This window comes from Melospiza melodia, chromosome 9 (genome assembly GCF_035770615.1).
Source record: "Melospiza melodia melodia isolate bMelMel2 chromosome 9, bMelMel2.pri, whole genome shotgun sequence".
Taxonomy (NCBI): Eukaryota; Metazoa; Chordata; class Aves; order Passeriformes; family Passerellidae; genus Melospiza; species Melospiza melodia.
In genome coordinates, this window is record NC_086202.1 from 14,243,797 (window position 1) to 14,265,000 (window position 21,204).

A 21,204-nucleotide genomic window follows, 5' to 3' on the forward strand; every position below is an offset into this window, starting at 1 on the left:
TCCACCACATTGCATAAAGACACTTTGCCTCACAAGGCTGATCTTTGCTTGGTTCAGTTCCCATCTAGCTAGAAGCTGCTGAAGAAGCTTGTTGTCAGAAGAGAGTCACACCTTACTCCACACACACAGTCCAGCTCCTTTATTGTTACACACATTGAGAAACACCAAAGTTGCTTCCAAAAGTCATGCTCCTGTTTCTCAGGTTCAGCAAACTTAGGTTCAAAGCTCTGCTGTATCTTGGGCTGGCAGAGAACTGCCTCCAAACGTGGTGGAGGATTGGAAGCCACATTATCTTCCTGTCTCTGAGCCTCATCCTGGAGTCACAACACATTTTTGTCCAGGCTGTATTCTACCCCTTTTCTGTGTAGTTTGGGATGAGTAGAGCTTCTCTAAAGGCTGTCTGAAACAGACTGCTCAGAATGTCAATGTCATTAAAGTACCCATGGTCTGTAGTTAGTCATGTGAGTTCTCCCCTCCACCCACAGCTAGCATACTCAGGAGTGGATACTGGGCAGCATCCAGATACCATGAAAATATGGTTCAATATTTCCACACCCAGCACAAGGGCATCAGTGAGATGGAGCAAGAGGAAGGACTAATGCTCCTCTGCTGCTAATGAGCATGGACCCTCACCTGTGTGCTTTAGTGCACATTCTCTTGGGTAGGCACTGAGTGAGACTTGGGGCTATCCAACCTTTGCCCAGTTAATGAATGATAAAATCCTGAACTCCTGTTGTGTGAAATATTTGGAAACTGAAGACTGAGAAAACACAACCCAACATCTGTACCACACGAGAAAGACTATTGCTACCATTGCTGGAGTAACCTAGAGCCCATGACCTCCCTGGGTGATGGATTTCCCTTCCTACAGAACTGAAGGCAAGAGTTGTACATCTCCCAATCCCAAGGAAAAATGAAGACAAACACATCAACGAGGCCCCGAAGGAGGAGAAGACTGAGAGGCAGACAGGTTTTAGATGGTCAACATGCTGTCTGCAATTCTCTTTAAACTGCTGTAAGGGTGTCCAGGCTGGGTCAAAACAAATTTGTTTCCTAAAAGGAATGGATGACTTCTAAAACCCAAACCAGGGCAAATGTGGACCCCATGTGGAAGATCCACTGGCCCAGGACCAGGGTCAGGTCACCTTGGAGGGTGCAGGAGACCATGGCAGTGGGTCCTATGTGACATCCATCTTTGGAGACCACAGGGATGGCTCTGCATGCACTGTCAGCAGGGCCTGGGGACAGAGGGCAGGCCCAGGAATGAAGAGCAGGAGCTGTGTTTTGATAAAGCTGCTGTGACAGGGATTACCACCAGGATGTCAAATCACATGCAAACAGATCTCTGGAAGAGTGTGGGGAAGGTATGCAGGGCACAGAAGTTCAGAGCACTCTGACAGTTACCTTCATGGGGTACTGAGATCTGCCACTGCAGACACTTAGGAAACAGAGACAAGACATGCAAGGTCCTGTCTTCTCAGACTGATGAGGGACCCAAGAAACTTGCCCAAGACCTAAAGATGGAGGTGGACCCCACAGTCATTATAACTCCAGCTTAAACTGTGGGCAGATGTCCGGCACATTCCCTCAGTGCCTCGTCCTTCCTACTCCACCGGGCTGTGCTCAGTGCAGGGGAGGAGGCAAAGGCCCCTCTGCAGCACTCTGCTGAACCAGCAGCACTGAGGGAGCACGGGTGGCAGACCACGGCTCCTGAAGGCCCAGGGGAATTCTCAGCAAGAAAAACTCGAGGGACATGGACAGTAAGGAGTTCACAGCTTTCAAATCTTAAAAGGAAGAGACAGAAAAAAAGACAGATGCACGGAAGCCAAGAAGGAGGACGGTACCCCGGAGGCTTCGGGCAGGGCAGCTCCGAGTGGGCAGGAGAAGGGCACTCGCTGCCTTCCTGAGACTCGCGGGAAAAAAAGAAAAAAAAAAACAAGAAGACAAAAAAAAAAGCCCCGATAAACTGCTCAGCAGAGCACGGGACCGAGCAGCTCCTGCCAGGAGTGCGAAAGAAGAACTCCAGATGTGAGAGCCCCAGAGGATGCCGAATGTTTTCCAAGGCCGGCCGGCCGGAGCCGTGCCCCGGGCGGGCCGGGTCAGTACCCTGGCCAGCTCAGGCTGCCCCGCGGCCGCACGGCCGGGCCCCGGCGGGCGCGGCGCTCGGGCCGGCGGGCGCAGGCCCCGCGGCGGCGGCAGCAGCGCGGAGCCGGGCCCGGCCGCGCCGAGCGGAAGGAATGGCGGGAGCACACCCGTGTGGCGGCCAGGTGAGCTGCGGCTGCCGGCCCGCGCCGACCGCCATCCCGGCCCCGGAGCGCCCGCCTCGGGCCGGCCCCGGGCCCCGCGCCGCTCACAGCCCGCCGGAGCGGGACCCCCCCCTCGGCAGCTGCGGGGCCCGGCCGCGGGACGCTGCTCCTGAGGCTGCTCTGCCCCGAGTGCCCGTACACATCCCCGGCCCGCCTCGGGATATTTCCTGCGATTTCGTGCGCACCGCCCGAGGAGGTCACCGAAACTACCAAGGAAATGTTGAAGAACAAGTTAGAAAACACCCTTGAGGAGTGGCACAATCGCAGCGATGCTCTTTCCCGGACATCCCAGGAGTAGTTCAGCTCTGCCAGTCCCTTTCTGTGAGTCACCTGCACCAGGGGGTTCAGTAACCATTTCCCACAGGGCAGAGAAGTTCCAAGCTGAGAGTCCCCGAGGATGGCGCACAGGACGCAGAGACACTCCCAGCCAGAGCCGGGCTTCCCTTGCACAGAATGAACGAGCTTCTCTAGCCGAGAATTTACACACTGTCACTGTGGCCCGTGTGGAGGTGACATTCCCATGGCTCATGCCAACCATCTGCCCACATGCAATTCCATTCCAGGAGCTGCTGGAGTCATGGAGCAGACACAGACTGCAGCAGCTGAGCACCTGGAAGATGGGAGGAGGAAGGACAGGGCAGAGGGATGTGGTTATTGCCAGAGGGAGGTGTGACAGAAGGGTAAAGAGGAGAAGCAACTCATCTCTCTGTGTCCGTGTGTGAAAGTGAGCATTACCCACAGCGACCACCGCTCCAGCAAAAGCAAGAGTCACCACAGCCATGGCACCAGAGCAAGCTGAGTTTAGCCATCCTCCTCAGGGGACTGTTTGCTTCAGATTTCCAGTCTTGAAAAGTGAATTCAAAAGGGGAAAAACCCCCTCAATTTCATTCTAACAAAACCTGAACGCTTTTTCTAGAAAGTGGAATATTAGAAAATTTTGTTAGTACCAAAATTAAATAGATGTTTAATGAGTGACCAGGCACAAGTCTTACGATTTTCACATTGCTAAACTTGTAAAATACCTACTTTTTAAATTAACAAATTTTAAAAACTTTTAAAAACAGGTTTGTCTGCTGGAATTATTATAAAATGCCCAGTGATTGCGAAATTGGGAACACAACTTTTTTTTAGAAAGACAGAAGATTTCTCAAGCCACAAACTGCATCCTCATCATGTCTGTCTTTAATGGGCAAATTTTTGACACATTAGTATCATTCCTTTATTTTAGCTGGGAAAAATTCCCTGACAATGAGTTCCAGAAGTTATTTCCCACTATATTAAAAAAAGTCATATTTGTTCATTTTACATGTAATAATTCCACTGGATGCTCCCTATTTCTTGTGTCATGAAAACAAGGAAATAATCATTCCCAAATTGTCTTCTCTGTGTGACACCAAGCTCATGGCATTTGTCACAATCTCTGTCATTTTTTCCAAGATGAAAAATCTCTATGACTGAAAGATATGACTTTGATCACTTTCATCATCCTACCCCTCACATATATATCCTTTACACTGATTAGTGTGTCAGCACCTAGCTTACTTATAGCATAAGAATGCTCCCAGTGATTGTTTCCAATTATTTTCTAATATCCCTATCATTAGATCCATTTTTTACTTACCTAAATGTATTCAGAGACCAATCCATAAGAAATTCAGAACGTTTTCCCTGAATGCCAACTGCTAATTTAGAATGGATAGTTGTACAAAAAGTCACATCTTTCCCTGTGCATGTAATTTTTCATGAATCACTTTTAATTCACACAAAGTAGATGCAGCATGGAAAGAACTGTGAAACTAACAAAAAATGCAATTTAAAAATAGAATTTAGGATACTTTTTATAAACAATTAAATACATAACCACAGATAAAAATCTTTTTATCTCGCCAATACACAAGCAAATAGCTAACAAATCAGAAGTTAATTCTTTGATTGCACCATTTCCTGCAGTTATTAAAGCTCTTTTCATGCATGATTATAGCAGAACAGTTTTTATTTTAAAAAGAAAAAGTGGAGAGAAACAGGCAAGTTGGAAGTATCTCCTGCTCAGGCTCCCTTACTTTGTGTAATGTGATTTCTACAACCTGGGTTTTTTTATTTTTAATTTCTAAGGAAACAGCTCAGCCCTGTGACTCCTTAGAGAGGCAGAGCAGGTTGTAGGTCCTTGCCTGCAGTTCTGGTGCCTGGGAACTTGGGAGCAGGAGGCTGAGGCACAGAGCAGTCCCAGGTCTGGCAAATCCCAGAAGTCCAAAGGACATCAGAGGATCTTCCCATCTTGGGGATTGAGCTCTTGCTGTGCCTGAAATGCTACAGCCCTCTCTAAGAGGCTGTGTTTGAAACACTCAGAGGGTAAAAAAAACAACTATTTCCTCTTCAAGCTCTGAAAGGACAGATGTCTAAACTGTTGAGGGACACAAAGCAGACAGAAAAGGGGCCCTGGGTAACCAGAAACAGAAGATGATTCCTTGAATAAAGGAAAATTCGTTTGTTTGTTTTTACCAGGACAACAGGATGGTTCTCCATTCAGAAACATATAGTGCAGTTTTATGAGCTGACAGAGCCAAAGGGACACTCCCAGACACATGGCAACAACATTCCCTTTCTCTGCCTCAGGTATATTAATACCCCATGATCATCCTCATAATCCTAAATCAATAAATTCACAGTAAAGGTGTTGCCTTTTTTTTTTTAACTCGAAATAATTTTCTGCTGGCTCAGCAGAGGATCAGAAATGTGCCAGAGCCAGCACAAGGGAAGCAGCAGAACAGTGCACAGATCATAAAGAAAGCATGGGGACCAGCCCTTCTGATGGCAAACAAACAAGAGGTGAGATTTCCTGCCTTCAGGACATAGATTTGAAGGATTTAATCTGACCAAGACTGAGACTGCTGCAGTTCCATCCGCCTTCAATGCAGGCTTTCCTTTGCCAGCACTGTCCTCTACGCCTCTGCCTGCTCACACAGCACTGGTCAATCTGGCAGCTGAGCAAGCTGAAGTGCAATCACATCTCCACCATCAAGTTTTGGTCAGCTGAGATCCCTGAACTAATTCACCACACCACACAAACTCAGGCTCCAGGCAGGGAAGAAGGAGAGGAATACGCCAGAAGGGGCAGGAGGGTGGGAACAGCAGCCCTAGCTAGGGACAGCTCCAGCCCCTGTGTAAGCACATAAAGAATCCTCAGGTCATTTAACATATTCTTGGATCATTATTATCTTCCTTTCCACTCAGGCATGTTCTAACAGCATGGCATCCTAAAGGACACTTGTGCAGTATGGACTGAGCAAGGGTGAAAATGTTCCTGTAGCCAGATGAATTTTGAGGCTTAGATGCAGTGCTGGGTACCTGAGGATGCCTGAAGGAATGGATGCAACACTGAAAGAATACACAGAATGCCAGCCTTACACAGCATGATGTGAAATTTCCCACACTATACTGCCAAATCCCCTGACTAGTATGGAAGGCTTAAGAAACATGTCTTTGTAATTTTCTTTGTTTAATTGGACTTTTTTCCAAATGGTATTGCCTTAAAAAAAATAATAATATAAAAGGTGATAAAATAGAAGGAAGCAACTTAACAGCAATTAAAAGAGTATTTTTGAAATGTGTTGTCCATACACACTTCAGCTCAGAAACTTCTTTGATGCACTACCTATAGCATGCAAATGTAGTGCCCTTCCCCTCTCCCTCCCATGGCCCATGCAGGGACACACAAAGTGTCCTTTGGTCTCTTCTCAGCCATGAGAAGGCTACAAAAGTCTCCACAAGGCTGGGGTGCAGGAGTGAGAAGCTGTGCATTTGGGCCAGCACATCTTTGAAAACTCCATCTGTGAGTAACTCCTCTTTTTCTGCTTTCTCATCCCTGACAGCACATTTGCCCAGAGGGAAGCTCCACCCAGGCTGTCCAAAGCTGGCTCTGTGGCTTTGGGGTGAGAGGCAGTTGGGGATCACCCTGCAGATGAGGAGGCTGCACATTAGCCCACTAAACTCATACTGGAGCACCAGCAAGGAGCTTCCAAAATGGGAAGCACTGAGGGATCAGGCACTGAGACAGCACCTGCAGCCCCTCTTGCTGAAACAAGACCAGGACTCCACACACATGTAACACACCAACACCAGGCTCCAGGACAGCAAGCAAGACAAGTTTTAACAAATTCAGCTTCAGGAAAGGTTTTGTACCAACAAAAATCCATGTCTTTGCTCCGAAGAGGAGCTGCTCAAGCCTGTTTTCCTGGAGACCAGTGTTTGCTGTTGTCCCATTCCTCAGATCCAACTGGTCCCTGGCACATGTGAGGCAGTTGAAAGGACAGGCTGAACAGATTGCTTGTTAGGAAACCCAACAGCAAAAGGAGAAGCAGGCCTACTACATAAACTGAGCATGAAACCTTTCATCTTGGTACCTGCCCTGGACTCAGACATGTGCAGAGAAACACATCTCCAGATAACAAAACACAACGCTGAGCACCGCTGGGGAAGAAAAACGAACTCAGCAGGGCACATGCAGAGAAATACCATTTAAGGGAGGGAAAAGTCTCTCAGGCTAAAAATGTTACACCTCTTGATCATAAAATGTCAAAAAGTCTCTGGCACAGCCCCACCTCCTGGTGCCACAGAGCCTGACATACATCAAACTAGGTTTCTGTTTCTAGCAAACCTCAGGCTGGCCAATGCCTTATCCAAACAGGGTGGGCTCCAGGACTCACCATCCAAAGTTGGGGCTGCATGAGATGGAAGCCACCAGGTGTGCAACATCGGTGGGGAGTTAATGTAGCACATTAGATTACCTAATGTTTAGCAAAGTCCAGGAGGTACCTAGAGCCATGCTACCATAACAGAGACTGCACACCCAGTAGCTCACCAAGAGCATCTACCATAGGCATCCACTTTTAGGAGCTGCCCTCTCAGGTACTGACAAATCTGCCAGCAAGTGATGAAATTGCTGTGCCAGTTTTGTACACTATGCTGCAGTAAATTGCCAGGTGCACCCTCTTCATGGGCATCCCAGGCAGTAACAGAGCATGCATCACTTTGTTACCCTTGCTGCCCAAACATGACCAGTTTAGACTGGGGTGAGGCTGTTCACGCATACAAAGGAAAGCTATCATTCACCCCTGGTAACACACAATACTTCCAGGTCTGTGTTTCCAGGAATAATCTGAATAAGAAATGAGTTACCCTGGAACCTAAAGCAGACACCTTATTTCAAGAAAACAAAGTACATTTTAGATACGAGATGAAAGCAACTACTACTACCCTCAGAGAGTACCCACATTCTCTGTGAAAGAAAGAAGTGGGAAAAAATGGGTTGGTGAACCCAAAGGCTGTCCAAGGTAAAAGCAATTTCCAGAAGGTGGAGGTGTGCACAGTTGGGATAATTTGAAAGGGAATCAAATACAATTTTAAGTGCAGGGGAAGAGTAAGGTGAATCCCTGAGGAGGTCTGATAGTCAGGAAGGCACAACAGAGACAGAAAAAACATGGAAGGGAACAGCGAGAAATACCCTGGTCTGAAGAGCACCAGGGGGGCAGAGGGGGTTTACAGGATGAAGATCCCTGTCCAGAGATTCATTCCAACTCTAGCAAGCATGGTCCCAGGGTCCATGAAGGATGACACAAAGCAGTCCTGGTGCTGCCATCCATCTGAATGCCTGAGAGGGCCACACGGGTGTGGGCTGCGAGCACACAGTGGGGTGCAGCTGCCTGGGATGTGAACACCACTCACAGTCACTCACTTGTAACTGCAGTTCTCTGAGTGATCTTGCACACGTGCCCTTTACCTCTCAGCCCTGCTCTCTGTGAGCTGCTGCAGCCCAGAGGAACAAAACAAGTGCCCTTCACTCCCCCTCTGAACACACGGCATGGGAGCAGCCGTGGGGGCTGCAAAGAGAGCCCAGACTGTGGGCACAGGTCTGGAGTCTGTGTGCACCCACAGGCACAAGTGGCAAAACGACAAACACACAAAGCACAAAACAACCAAACAGTCACTTATCACATCCCTAAAAATCACTAGGGTGCTGCATAAGGCTTTAAAATTCACCGATTTCTCTGTTAAATGTTTGCTGACTTTTTTAACTAATCAAGCTGCCCAGCATCTTCCCCACCCCCATGCCATTATAAGAAATTTCAGAGAATAGGTACTGGACATGTAAAAGCCCGTGGACATGGAAAACAACTCCAACCACCCCAGACAGACTGGGGAGAAGGAAGGGTACTAGCAGGATGCTTGCTGGCTTCCCCCATACTCAGGTGCTGATTGCCATCAGTTCTCTGTACTGTCTGTAGAAGCTGTAATTCCTCAGCAGCAGGAGCAAACTGCATGTCCTGATTCCAAGCAGGTCCTGGGTGAGCCACAGATGAGGGAACAAAAACGGAGCCAGGGCTCCAAATGGAGAAGGTGGCTGCTCATACCCAGACAGCAGGGCAAAGAGCTGTGGTGGCATCAGGATTTCATTTTGGAGAACTGGATCCCTCTAGTGAAGTACTTAGTGCAGCCTCAGCACAAAAGGATGTGAGCTACTAGCAACTCTAGCCCTTTTCCAAATAGGGTGAAACTCCCTGACCCTGGAGTTTGCACACAGATCTTAAGAACAAATACAAGAGCTTTGCTTCCAGGCAGGAAATCCCTTTTACCACACCTTTCTGATTTACACCAATGCTTGATACACACCACATGTGTCTTCCCCTTCCTTCACGCACATTCACAATGGTCCTGTTCCATATTTAAGTGATGAAAAGTTAAGACCTGTGGTTACAACTTCTATGAAAAGCTTCATTTTGAAGGCTGCTACATTTCAATTTTATTGCCATGAGGAAAACTGAAAAAAAAAGCCAAAATATTTCATTCCTTCCTTAACATGAAAGCTGTTGTGAAGACATTTAATAAGTAAGTATAAGTTCTCTCCTGCAAGTTGTTGAAATATGGAAGGTGGGAAAATTTATTCTTACAAATGTTTTGTATGAGTCCCATCCACAATTTTATGCATGACACTTAATTCCTACTGTACAAGGTGTCTGAGGCAAGTTTGGTCAGCATTTTTTCCTGAAGTGCATCTCAGCAGGCGAAGCTTACAACAAACCCTTCCACTGAGATTTGTTACAAGAAGAAAAACAATGAATAACATCGGGATTGCCCCAGCTAGGAGAGCAAGTGAAAGATGGAGCAGAAAAACTTACCCACCTGCCTGCGTGTGGGAATAGAAGGACATTCATCTCAGAGATGTTATGTAGGGAAACAGCAGGAGTGAGAGCCATCAGAAGACTGGCAAATGCATCTGCTTTTTCCATTCAGGACTGCTGCTGACTAGATCTCTGCAAAATTTCCTCTGTTCCAGACCTGCCCAGTGGGATCTGTCTGGCATTAATTTGCCTTCAAAATTTCTTATGGAAAAATCTAAAGCTAATTTTTGTAAGTCGTTGTGTAAGGGGGGGGGGGAAGCTTGTTTCTTTAAAAAAAGAAACAAACTAAGCAAGAGAGAAAAATCAATGAATTCTTGCATGTGGACATCGTATTCAGCTTCTTAATAGAAATGCCTTAGGACGGAGATATGACCCTAAACTTTCTACTCAGTTTCTTTGTGTGAATTATGGGCCGCGAAAGGTGAAAGCCTTTTGTGTACAGAGGTCCGATGGGGAGAAGGGCAGACGGGGAAGAGGGGAACAGCGGGAAGGCGGGGGCCAGGCGGTGACTTTGGAGAGAGTTCGGACGGCCGAGAGGTTCGGAGGGGGAGCAGCCCCGACCGGGCACCAGCAGGCAGGGGCCGACGGTCACCGAGCCCAGAGGGACCGCGGGGAGCCCCGGGGGCTGCGGCGGGCACAGAAAGGCGCACAGCGGCGAGCTCCGTGAGGAAAGGCAGGGCTCCGAGAGCCGCGGCAAAGAGAAGCGCGGCACGGGGCATCCCGGCTCCGGTGCCCGGCCCCGCCCGGAGCCGCGGCAAAGCCTCCCCTGCGGCCGGCGCTGCCTGCCGGGGCTCGGGGGCAAAGGGAGGCAGAGGACGCGGAGGGGCGGGGGAATACGAAAAGTCCCGCTGCCCAGTGCTGGTCTTTTGTTCCCGGGGGCCGACACCCGCCGAATCCCCCGGCAATGGGGCCAGCGAGCTCCGCCGAGCTCCTCGGCTCCCCTCCCTCGGGAAAGAAAGGGAGCGGGAATCCTCCCCTGCCCGGTGCCCGGCGGCACCGTGCCCGGGAGCGACACGGCCCCGCCGGGCGCGGGGAGAGCGGGGCAGGCGGAGCGGGACCGCCCGGCTCCCGCAGCCCTCCGCTGCAGCGCCCGCCCCCGCCACGGCCCCGGGGCTCACCGTCCTCGTAGTTCTTGAGGTAGTAGTCGGGGCCGGGCCCGCCGCGGCTCTTGGCCGGATTCTTCACGTTGTGGAACTGCAAAAAGTCCGTCCTCTTCCCCGCGAAGCGCAGGAAGGCGGGGGCCAGGCCCCGCGCCAGGGTCACCAGCCGCCGGGAGCTGGGGAGAGGAGAGAGAGGGCTGAGGAAGCCGCGGGCCGGGCCCTCGCTTCCCCAATACCGCCAGCGACCGGGGACCACGGGGCTCGAGGACCCGCCGCTGCCCCGCCCGGGGCAGTGCGAGCGGTACCAGCGGCTGAGGGCTCTGCGCGGGCCGAGCGGCGCGGCCCTGGAGCGGGAGCCGCCCCGCCCGCCGGTGGCGGCCCTGAGGCCGGCGGGCCCGGCTCCCCCCCGTCCTGCCGGCGCCCTCCGGACAAGTGCAGCGGCGTCCAGGAGGGAGAGGCGCTCAGCGCCACGCGGGACCGTGCCGCGGGCCGAGCCGCCGGGAGGGGAGAGGAGCGGGGAGGGGAGAAGAGCGGGAACCGTCCCGGCTCCGCTTCTCTCGCGCTTTCCCGCATCCTCGCCCTGCTCCTTCCCCGGCTGCCGAAAGGACCCTCGGAGCGGGCATGCGGAGGAGACCCGCTCTCCCTCCCCGACTTACCCAGCAGGGAGAAGGCTCTCTGGCCGTCCCAGCGCCTCCAGGCCACGGCCGCTCCGCACCGCCGGTGGAACCCAGCGTAGCTGCAGCCTGGCTCTGCCCCCTGCGCAGGGCTGGAAGTCCGGGGAGCGGAGGGCTCGGAAGACCTGGCCGACACCCGCTCTCTGCCCGTCGGGACCCGGGGAAGGCTCGGCTCGGCAGGCGGCCCCGTTCCTGCTGCTATTTTTTGTTCCATTTTGATTTTTTTTTATCCCCCTGTGCTGCCTCGGCCCCGTGTTGTGCTTTTTTGCACAGAGGAGCGGTTGCTGGAGCGAGGGGAGCACGACATTTTTGCAGTCATAACTGATAAGTCTCCGAAATGCTTTCTCCATTGCAAACATGTGCATCTTAATGGAAACCATGGCCTCGCTCCCTCCGTCACAACAAGCGCCGCCAGCAGCGCGGAGCCCGGCAGGGCTGGGCGGCGGGGCCGCCGGGGCGCCCCGCGGGCGGCGTGGGGAGGGCGCCGGGGGGCTCCTGCCTTACCTTAAGAAATCGAGCCAGCCATCATGAATGATGGAGGGGTCCAGCTGCAGGGAGAGGAAATTCTCACTGATTATCCTGACAGGGCTCTTGGTGTTGACATCAAGGAGAATGAGAGTTCTTCCCTTCACACCTGGAGGTTTCTCCACCGGCAGTGCTCTCCTGTCCCCAGCCTGGGAAGGCAGCGAGAAGGTGGCCATGAGGGCCAGCCCAGGTGCCATCAGGGCTAAGAGCCCTGGGGGGCAGGAGCTGGGACAGGGCATGCCGGAGAGCAGGAAACCCCTAATTAACTCGCTGTCTGCAGGGGCTCGCTGGTGGCTAATTGTCCTTATCTAAAGTGTGGGGCGCTCTGCCTTTTTTTGCAATGTTTTGGTGTTGGTGGAGGGGAACTCACGCCCCTGACCAGCCTTTCTCGCAGCCGGTGCCAAGACTCCTTGCAGCCAGCACCGCCCCTTTAAGAGATGCAGGCTCCAGACATTTTTAACTTTTTGAAGGTAAGGGGAGGCTCCTGGTTTAACCCCCTCGGCTCGGGGCCCGCCGCCCTGCCGCAACCCCGCCAGCCCCGAGCTTTCGCTTTGCGCCGGCTCCGGCGGACGTTTTCGCTCCCGCACCACGCAAAACCGGGACGGAGTCGGGACACCGAGACACCGGAGAGCTCGGGATGGGACCGGCGCCTGGGGGCCGGCCAGCACGGTCCGAGATGGTCGCCGGCTGTAGGAACGACAGAGCCGGTAAGGCAGCGAGGACGGCCCTGGTTGGGGAGGGGCGGATGGGGGGGCGGTAATCACCCCGGAAAAAACCTAAATGCTACCTGAGGGAAGAGTTAGCTCCACACTGCGCCGGGACCCGCGACGCTGGGCGAGGCCCTCGGGGCTGAGCGCTGGGGGCTCCGACGGGCGCGGCGGGGCTGGGGGCCGCCAGCACCCCGGAGCCCGGGAGCGGCCCCTCGGTGCGCCCTGCCCGAAGCACCGGGCCGATCCCCACACGAGGGCCATCGGGCACTGCGGGGAACCGGGGCACGGGGAATCGAGCCGCCGGTCGCCTTTTCCCGCCTGCCTCCGAGCCCATCGGTGTCCGACCAGCGGCAGGGAGAGGGGCGGCAGCAGCAGTGCCTGCTGTGGAAACCTCCGTATCGGGGGCGGAAAGGACAGCACGGTTTGATGTCACCGACCAGGACCCCCGTGCTGGGGCCGTCGCTGCCTCCAGGACGGACCGGGGCAGGACGAACCAGGCTCGGCGCACTGCAGAAGTGCAGGCGGCTGCGGTTGCCAGCTTTGGGCACAGGGTCGTGGCACCGGGCCAGGGATCGGTGGCGGCTGCCGACGATCCTGGGAGCCTCAAGGAATGTCCACCCGAATCGGACATTCTGTCCGTCAGCAGCCGCCCCCCGGGCAAGCCCCGAACTCCCACAAGCAGTCTGCTGCCTCTGGGACACGAAACGCGCCCGTCCCTGGGCTCTCGGCCGCCCTGGCCCGCCCCGGTTCCCGCGTCGCCCAGGCCATGCGGGACGGAGGGCGGACGGCGGGAGGGCTGTGGCGGGCCAGGTGCGGTCCGTCGGGGCCCCGCAGCCCCGGGGACGGGGCGGCCGCAGCACCATCTGCTGGTGAGGGCCCCGGCACGGCGGGGGAGCCGGCACCCACCTGCGGACACCCTCCGGGAGCTGCCGGGGCTGCGGGCAGCAGCGCGGCTTCTGCATCGAGCCGTAAATCTCACCGCAAGCGGGGCCGAGCCCCGGGGACCCGCCAGCCGCCCTCGGGGAAGCCGGCGGGGCTGCTCGGGCAGCCGGATCAGGGGCACCCCGAGCGCACGGGCAGCCCGCTGTCCCGGCAGGGCTGCCCGCCCCTGGGAACCCTCTCCAGCTTCTCCCGGTGTCCGTGCGGCGCTACCTGCGCCCCCGACCGCCCCAGCCAGGGCCCGGTGAGCCGGCGGCCAGTCCCAGAGCTCGGTGCGCTCGGCGGAGCCCCGCAGAGGGGGAAGCACTCGGCCTGGCCCCGGTGAAGCCCGCGGACAGCGCTGTCTCCGGCGGAAATCTCCACTCCCCGTCTCTCTGCCCTTGAAACGCCCCAAGAGAAGAGGGGCAGCCACCCCTGCCAGCCCCGGCTCACTCGGGCAGCGGCTGCGGCGGCACGGAGCCGCGGTGGTAACGCGTGGGGAAAGATGAAACATACCTCTGGCTCTGCTGGGGGCGAGCAGGGAACACACGGAGTGGGATCTGCCGCGAAACCATCCCGCCAAAGCGGAGACGGGAGCAGGGCTCCAGCCGGCCTGGGCAGAGGCTGCCGAGCGCAGGCTGACCCAGAGCAGCAAAAGGGTGCCCGGGGCAGCGGGCTCTGAGCGCTGGAATAAGTAAGAGGATCCGGGGAAAAGAGCTGTGCAATTTCAGCTGTGCAAAGCCCTGGCATCCCGGCACAGGAAGAAGGCAATTTAAGCCTGGAAATTTGTGTTCGGCTGCAAACATTTCTGCCGAGGTTTGCAATAGCATTTAAAATTGACCCAGGACCTAAAGCCTCTGCTTCAGAAGCTGTGAAGTTTTTTGGGTCATCTCCAAATGAGGAACACGGGTTTCAAAATTATCTCGTTATTTTTAAATAATTTTTTCTATGCTTACAGAGGATGAGGACAAGGCTTCAGGGGTATTTGTTGTGATTGCAGGCCAAAATTTTGTACCGTGCCTCCCTCCAAGGATGGTTCTATTTTCAAACGAAATTCCAGAGTGCTCTGTAGTAAAAGGGGAAAAAAAGCTACAAACAAAAACTAAACAAATTATCCACTTTAACCTCCTTTTTATATCTTTTTTTTTTCCTTACAAACACATTACTTCGACAGAGAAATGTGTTTATTCCGAAAAGTCCCCCACAATTAGTCTCTGCTTTGAATGCAAACTCCGGATGCACTGAAGTCACTTATCTGTGGAGATATCACCAACAACATTAAAAGCAGGGAAAGAGGCAAAAAACCCCAAATGCCGGAGTCACCTTCCAGATTCTGGGAAGACGACGGTAAAGGAAATATTTATTTACCTATCTGAGCTTTCCAAACCAACACCGGGAGCTTACCCCAATCCTATGCTCTCAGAAATGCAATTGCACCCCACTTTGCATCTTACCCCAGCAGCTGCAAGTTAAATCTAAAATTACAGTGGTTCGGGCTTTTTTGTTTGTTGGCCTGTTTTTCAATAAATTGTAGGCTTGCTATAGAAAACATTTAAACGTTAAAAACTCCCCGGTTATCTGCGAGCGCCGGGGCAGCAGCGAAGCGCGGGGAGCCTCCAGCGCCGCCGGTGCCGGGAGCCGCCGCCGCTCCGGGACGGCCCCGGAACCCAAAGAGAGGGGCCAGGGCCGCCCCCTCCCCAGGCAGGCACACCAGATAGGAGCTATCTCAATTTACACCAGCTGCGAACCTAGCTGGCCGTCCGCAGCGGCGGCGAAGCGATGATCCTTTCTTACATTACCATAATTACTTTCGAAAGCCTGACTCACATAAAAAGTATCTATAAAGATTTACTCGCGGTTTTGTCAATTTCGAAATGGGTTTCTCCGTTTTCCATCTACTCTAAACTTGCTGGTTTCAATCTCCAAAACAGTCATTGGAAAAGAAAACTGGGGGTGGAGAAGCATTTCTATAAACAGCTTAACCAAAACACATTAAATATTTTCCCAACATCACCAAATAAACAACAATTCTCCAGCTCCCTATAAACTATTTAAAGCATGTCATATCATCTCTTCTGCTCTTGCCAATGTACTTTTCTTTTAATTTACAAGCTGATTAGAGCAGGGGCCTGTCTTTTTGTATATATTTGCAAAATATTTGGCACCCTTTCAGTCAGTTGCAGTTCACAAACACTTAAAACTGCATTTAACTTCATTATTATAGGTAGTTACTTCGATTTTTCCTCTCTTTTGTAGAGCTACTGCCTGTGAAAGTGCTTCTTGTAAATGGTCTGAGCAGTTGTTGAAGGTTTTCAACAGAGGAAACCTCTTCAGATGGAAAAAAAAAAAAAAAAAAAAAGAAAAAAAGAAAGAAAAAAGAGAAGAAAAAGCACAACGGAAATCTAAACTCAGATCTCAGGCTATACAAATTGGCCCAAAAGAAAATGAGGGAAATCTCCTTAGGAGGAACATTTTTAGTTCACTAAAGAATAAACTTTGCTCATAAATGATGAAAGTTATTATCATCAGAGGATGTCCTGTACCAAACAAACCTCCATTAGGCTGGGAAGGATAAAACAGGCTAGACAGCCTTTAAAAAAAAAAATCATCATGTCTTTGATTCCCAAGATATCAACCATGTCTGTTTCTTTAGTGCTGTCAAGTAAATCTGAGTTATGGATGCTCTAAAAGAAGCCAGCAAGGAGAAAATTCAGCAAGTGAAAATTAAGAGTTATCCATACTTCACAAAAAATACACTTACTTTTCAAGTTCTTAAGCTTCTGCCCTGTAGAATGGTATGACAATTCCTTAGGAGAGCAAGACCAGTGAATGTGGTAAAGCTGTGATCATCAGAGCATACAATTGCATGGCAGATTCTTTTTACTGTGCTTTTTGCTCTTTCTGCAAAGCAGTGTCCATCATTTTCACCCCAAGAGCCTTAACGTCTGGAATGTAACCTCCTAAAACTGCCAGTGCCTCAAGGTGGGTGTCACAGCCTGGGCTCCACTGCTGAAACCATTTTCTAGCCTGTTTATGTATCATGTCTAACCTGATCAAACAGACAGAGGACAGTTGCTTGATTTAGTACAGCATCCACATATTGCTCTTTAATGTAGGTGATCTGGGAAGTTGTGCAAAGAGCAAATCCCTCTGTCTGGGCGAGAAGGACTGGCTGGTTAGGGAGCTCAGGCACAGCAGGAGGAAAGCAAGCCCACTGAGAGAGCTTCCTCCCTCCATACATGCCAAAGGCAAGGCATCCATCAAAGCCATCAGCCTGGTCAGGAAAAGCACAGTTGGCAATGTTGTCTTTGCATTTTTGCCAGCGCAAAAGGAGCACAAACTGGTATTTCCAAATCTAGCTATAGGAAAATAGAGCACATTTCTTTGAGAGTCATTCTGTACTCACTACATGTGTAATGAAGAAACCTGTAAAAAAAAAAGGTGGGGGGACAGGGGCAAAAAGCACTGGTTCCGTGGAACACCACAGAATGAAAATGGGAGGATGAAACAGAGTTTTAGGTAGCTACCAATCAATAATAATTGTTTTTAGTTTTTTTTTCAGTTTTGTAATTTAATTTCCAGTTCTGTGAAAAGTTAGATACCATGTACTCTGTTGGAATAAACAGCATTTATTGCTTCCCTTATCTGCCTTATTGTTTTAGTTTATTTGACTTCTGATGCATGGTCTCAAAAATTCTCTTACCAGCTCAGGATAGTCTGGTCCTGCAGATTTGTCCGTAGAGAGAACTTGTGAAATCCCAAAGTGTTGCAGTCCCAACAGTCCTTGAAAGACTGAGATGCACAATTTCCATACAGCTGTAGGAATTGCTCTGGGGTTCAAACCAGCTGCCATCTCAGCACACAGAAATCCCCTTTGCCCAAGTACCTCTTCTGCAAGCAGAAAAAAATCCACATAATGACTGAGAACATTTTAGTGCACAACAATGCCCTTGGACAGAGAATGCTCTTTGGCTCCATTAACTTCTCTGTACTCATCAATGGCCAGGTCTGATTTCACTTTTGTCTTTCATATCTTGAGAAGCAGCAAATACAGCAGCAATTTGTCACAGTCAAAGAGATAGAGTGAGAACACCACAGAGAGACTGGAGCTCAGCAGTGCCCTGAAGACCACAATAGCCTTGGAAAACTTTTCCTTCAGATTGAGCCCAGCCCTGGGCAGCAGAGAAATGTGTAGAATTATTCCTGTTTCACATTATCACGTGAAAAAGAAAGAGAAGTGAATATGCCAATTTTACAAGCCTGAGAATGAATGCAAGCGAGTATTTGTCCCACCATCTGGGGGAGATGATAGAGGTGAAGGGAGAGGGAATATGAGGGGGATGGTAAAAGTTGACAGAGACCTTCTATTTTTCTGGAGGGATGCTTTACATTCCAGCAGAAAAAAATGGAGGAAGCGGACATGAGAATTAGATCAGAGAGGGGAAGTCAGAAGATGGATGAAGTGCAAGGCTGGAGGAGCAAACGAGTCAATTATGAAAAAGAGGAAGGAACTGTGTGCAGAAATCAACGAGGAGATGGAGCTCAGGGGAAGGAACAGCAGCCAAAATGCTCTCAAATCAGAGAAGCTGCTGGGGTGAGAGAGACAGAAAAGAATTGGAATATTTCAGGTAATGATAAAATTGTAAACCCCTGTCTGCTGTGTATTTATTTGCATAGGGCAAATAAGCTCTCTGTCACCAGCTGTATCCAGACACCTGAGCATGGCCCTGCTACAGACAAAGACAGACAAATCAGCCATGTCAAAGCTGTAAACTGTTGGTGTGCATTAGAGAAATCAGAAGCAGCACATGAAACTCAAGGGTAGACAGTAAGAGGAGAAAACTATGGGTCATGCCTGAAAAACAGACAAATGGATGAAGTAGAAATAAAGTTAAATGCCCATAAGGAACCACAAAATTCAGAATCTCAGGAGAGAGCACCACTGAATGAGGGGGAAAGGCCAGCAGTACATCAGTGACCTGTACTCATGGAGGGAGGAGTCTCAGGCTGATGCCAGATGGACTTTAAAAGAAATACTCTGCTTCCATTGCTCAGAAAAAGCAATGTTCTTTCTGCATAAATTCCAGAGCCTTTCCAAGAACTCATCCTCACCTCAGCATTGCTTAAGGGCTGGCATGTCAGCAGAAGTGAGGGTGAGGTGCAGAGTCCCTAACCCAGGCACAGAACCTTATTGCCCTGTAGGGAAGGTGCATTTATTCACAGCACAGACATCTTTGTCCTTTCTACCACGGACAACTGGGTATTGCCTTGTATTCTCTCCCTCCACAGTTCCCCTTCTGTTGGTCCTTTAGAACAGCAACAGTTGAGAAAGCTAAAAATAAAGCTATATAAGCAATATAATAGGCATGCAATTGCATGTCTATTTTCTTTGAAAAAATGATGCTTTATTTCCTGTTCAATGGAAAATACAGTTTGATGTTACAACTATTAGGTTTTGACTGAATGCAGAAATTTGACTGAAACAATGACATTTCCCCTTGTATTTACTATTACCATATGTCACTGATTAAATATTTAAGTTGCAAAGATGAATTAAATTTCATGGCTTCCTCAAGCTAGATTCTCTTGGAATGGACTGTCTTTTGTTACTAACCAAAATGCTTGGAAAACAGTTTAAATCAAAACAGCAGACTTTTGGTATCATTTCAGGAGAAAACTGGTTATCACAAACCAAGTGCTTAACACATCATCATCCAGGAGGCTGGGTGAAGCCTTGCAAAGCTGCAGCCATCATGGCCAGGATAGAGAAAAAGGGTTAATTGAACACTACAGACTTAGAGATGGAAAAAGGAGAGGAAAAAAAAGACATTGTTTGAAGCTCTCTTGCCTGGGGTCTTATTCCTTCTGCTTCTGAAGTTATCATATATCCCACATCACAGTGCTTATTTCACTTACTTAGGCAAAGCATCTTCTCTAAGCTGGCTACAGAGCATTAGTGACAAGCAGACTGCACACATGTTCCAGGAGAAGCCAGCCTTGTCCTTGCTAGATTTCCTCCTGCTTTCGGGGGAGAAAAAAAATCTGGTTTGCTTTTTTTTTTTTTTTTTTACTCCTTCTGTTTCCCATCACGATTTGGATTGCTAACATTTCTATCCCCACTAGGAGTCCCTGGTGGCTCCTGGCCCTTTTCTAAAGGACCAGCGGACAGCAGAGCCCCTGGGCTCCCATCAACCAGGAAGGAAGTGAATTGCAACCCACAGCCTGCCAGACTCCTATTTCAGACCTTAAGGTGATGCAAAACGACTTTAGGAAACTCCCCATGTCCAGCTTCCCCCTTCCTCCAGGTCCTGTCTGGACCTGAACAGCCAGAGCTGGAAGAGGACAGCCGTGACTAGAGAAGTCACCATGGGCAGGTTTGTGGATATTGCGGGCTGTGACACAAGAGGGATCTCAGTGGTGGCAGATACAGTGTACAGCAGAACCTGAACAGTGCTCATGAGTGGGAATCAGGTTGTCATTCCTAACTGAAGAGTTTGGGAAGAACAGTAAAAGAAGCAGGATTCAGCATAAGAAGGACAGCTATGCTGTGCTTGCTGAAGGACTCAGCAGGTAGGACACAGCCAGGACAGGCCTCAGTGAGAACACTGCAAATTCATGTCATACTTTGCCAAAGACTCAATCAATTGAGCATGTGCTAAAGCTGAGTTTGTTTTGTCTTATTTGGAGCTTTGGAAGATATTTCCTATCTTGACTCATTGAACACACTCCAACCACACACCTGCAACTTCTGGAGTGCATCCTCTCAGCAAGAGGCTGGCTAGCACGTCGTCACTTATGCAGGGCAAATCCTACTGAAAGCACATCTGACCACAGCTTTCACACCAGTTTACTTTTACATGTAGCACATGTAAGCTAACATCTGGCAAGAACACAACTATGTCCTGATCGAGATGGAGCTCATAGCAACAGATGGTGTTTGATACTGCAGGACCAGAGGGGCTCTACCTTAAACTGAGCATTATTTCCCTTCTGAGTTTTTCCCCTCTCTGGCCACACCTTTTTCTGGGTATAGCCACTACCACTATGGCTTTGCAGTCCCCTCAAGACCAAACACACTCTCAGCCTGCAGGTCACTGCCTAGCCCTAACACCCAGGTGATTTTGCTGCCATTGAGGCATGTCAGAGCAACCATGATATTGTACATTAGTATAACACGAGGCTAGCAATGCCCTGAACCAGACAGTGCCTCCAGTGCAGAAGGAAACTCTCTGCAAGCATACAGTAGCTCTGCCTGCAGGCACGCAAGCAGCGCCGGTAGTTAGCAATCTAACAAGCAACATCTGCTGCCTATTTGGGGGCAAAGGATGAAAAGCCAGCAAAGAGTAGCCTAGAGATCCAGCTCCTCGAGACTGGGATTTTCATACTAAAGGGAAAAGCGTTTGGAAGAGAAAATCCAGCATCAAAATCAACGTTGCTGTGGCTCTGGAAGATACAAAATGCGACTAACCTAACCACCTCTTCAGCTTTACACAGTTACTGTCCGCGATTTTTTTTCTTTTTTTTCTTTTTTATCTTTTTTCTTTTTTTTTTTTTTTCTTTTTTTTTTTCTTTTTTTTTTTCTTTTTTTTTGAGCCAGATCTTTATTTTGCCCGTTAAAGTGCGGCGAGAGATTGCCACCTTGTGGTTCCTTCTCCTGCAGTGCCGTGTTTTTCTTCCCACATGTTCCAGGCTGGATCAGTGGTTTCCAAACTGCTGTGCAGGGATTTCTAGTGACAAGGGTACTCTGTACAAGAATACCCTCCAAATACTTAATTAACTAGAAAAACACATCTGTA

The 21,204-nt window shown here is 50.4% G+C and overlaps 1 protein-coding gene and 1 long non-coding RNA gene across 2 annotated transcripts in view; both read right to left on the reverse strand.

Annotated features, from left to right (window-relative positions):
• The window catches only part of HPSE2 (heparanase 2 (inactive)), a 104,350-nt gene extending 92,267 nt beyond the window's left edge, over positions 1-12,083 (reverse strand). Inside the window, exons 1-2 of the mRNA XM_063163420.1 lie at positions 11,760-12,083; positions 10,600-10,757 (exon numbers count right to left, since the gene is read on the reverse strand). Coding sequence (XP_063019490.1) covers positions 10,600-10,757; positions 11,760-12,019 — 418 coding nt within the window. The 5' untranslated portion in view covers positions 12,020-12,083. The remainder of the gene's footprint in view (positions 1-10,599; positions 10,758-11,759) is intronic.
• Positions 12,084-14,318: 2,235 nt separating this feature from the next.
• Positions 14,319-20,924, reverse strand: LOC134421940 (uncharacterized). Its single transcript, XR_010028701.1, has 2 exons — positions 17,112-20,924; positions 14,319-14,474 (listed from the first exon to the last, which is right to left on the reverse strand). It is a non-coding gene; the product is annotated as an uncharacterized LOC134421940 (long non-coding RNA).
• Between the last annotated feature and the right edge of the window lie 280 nt (positions 20,925-21,204).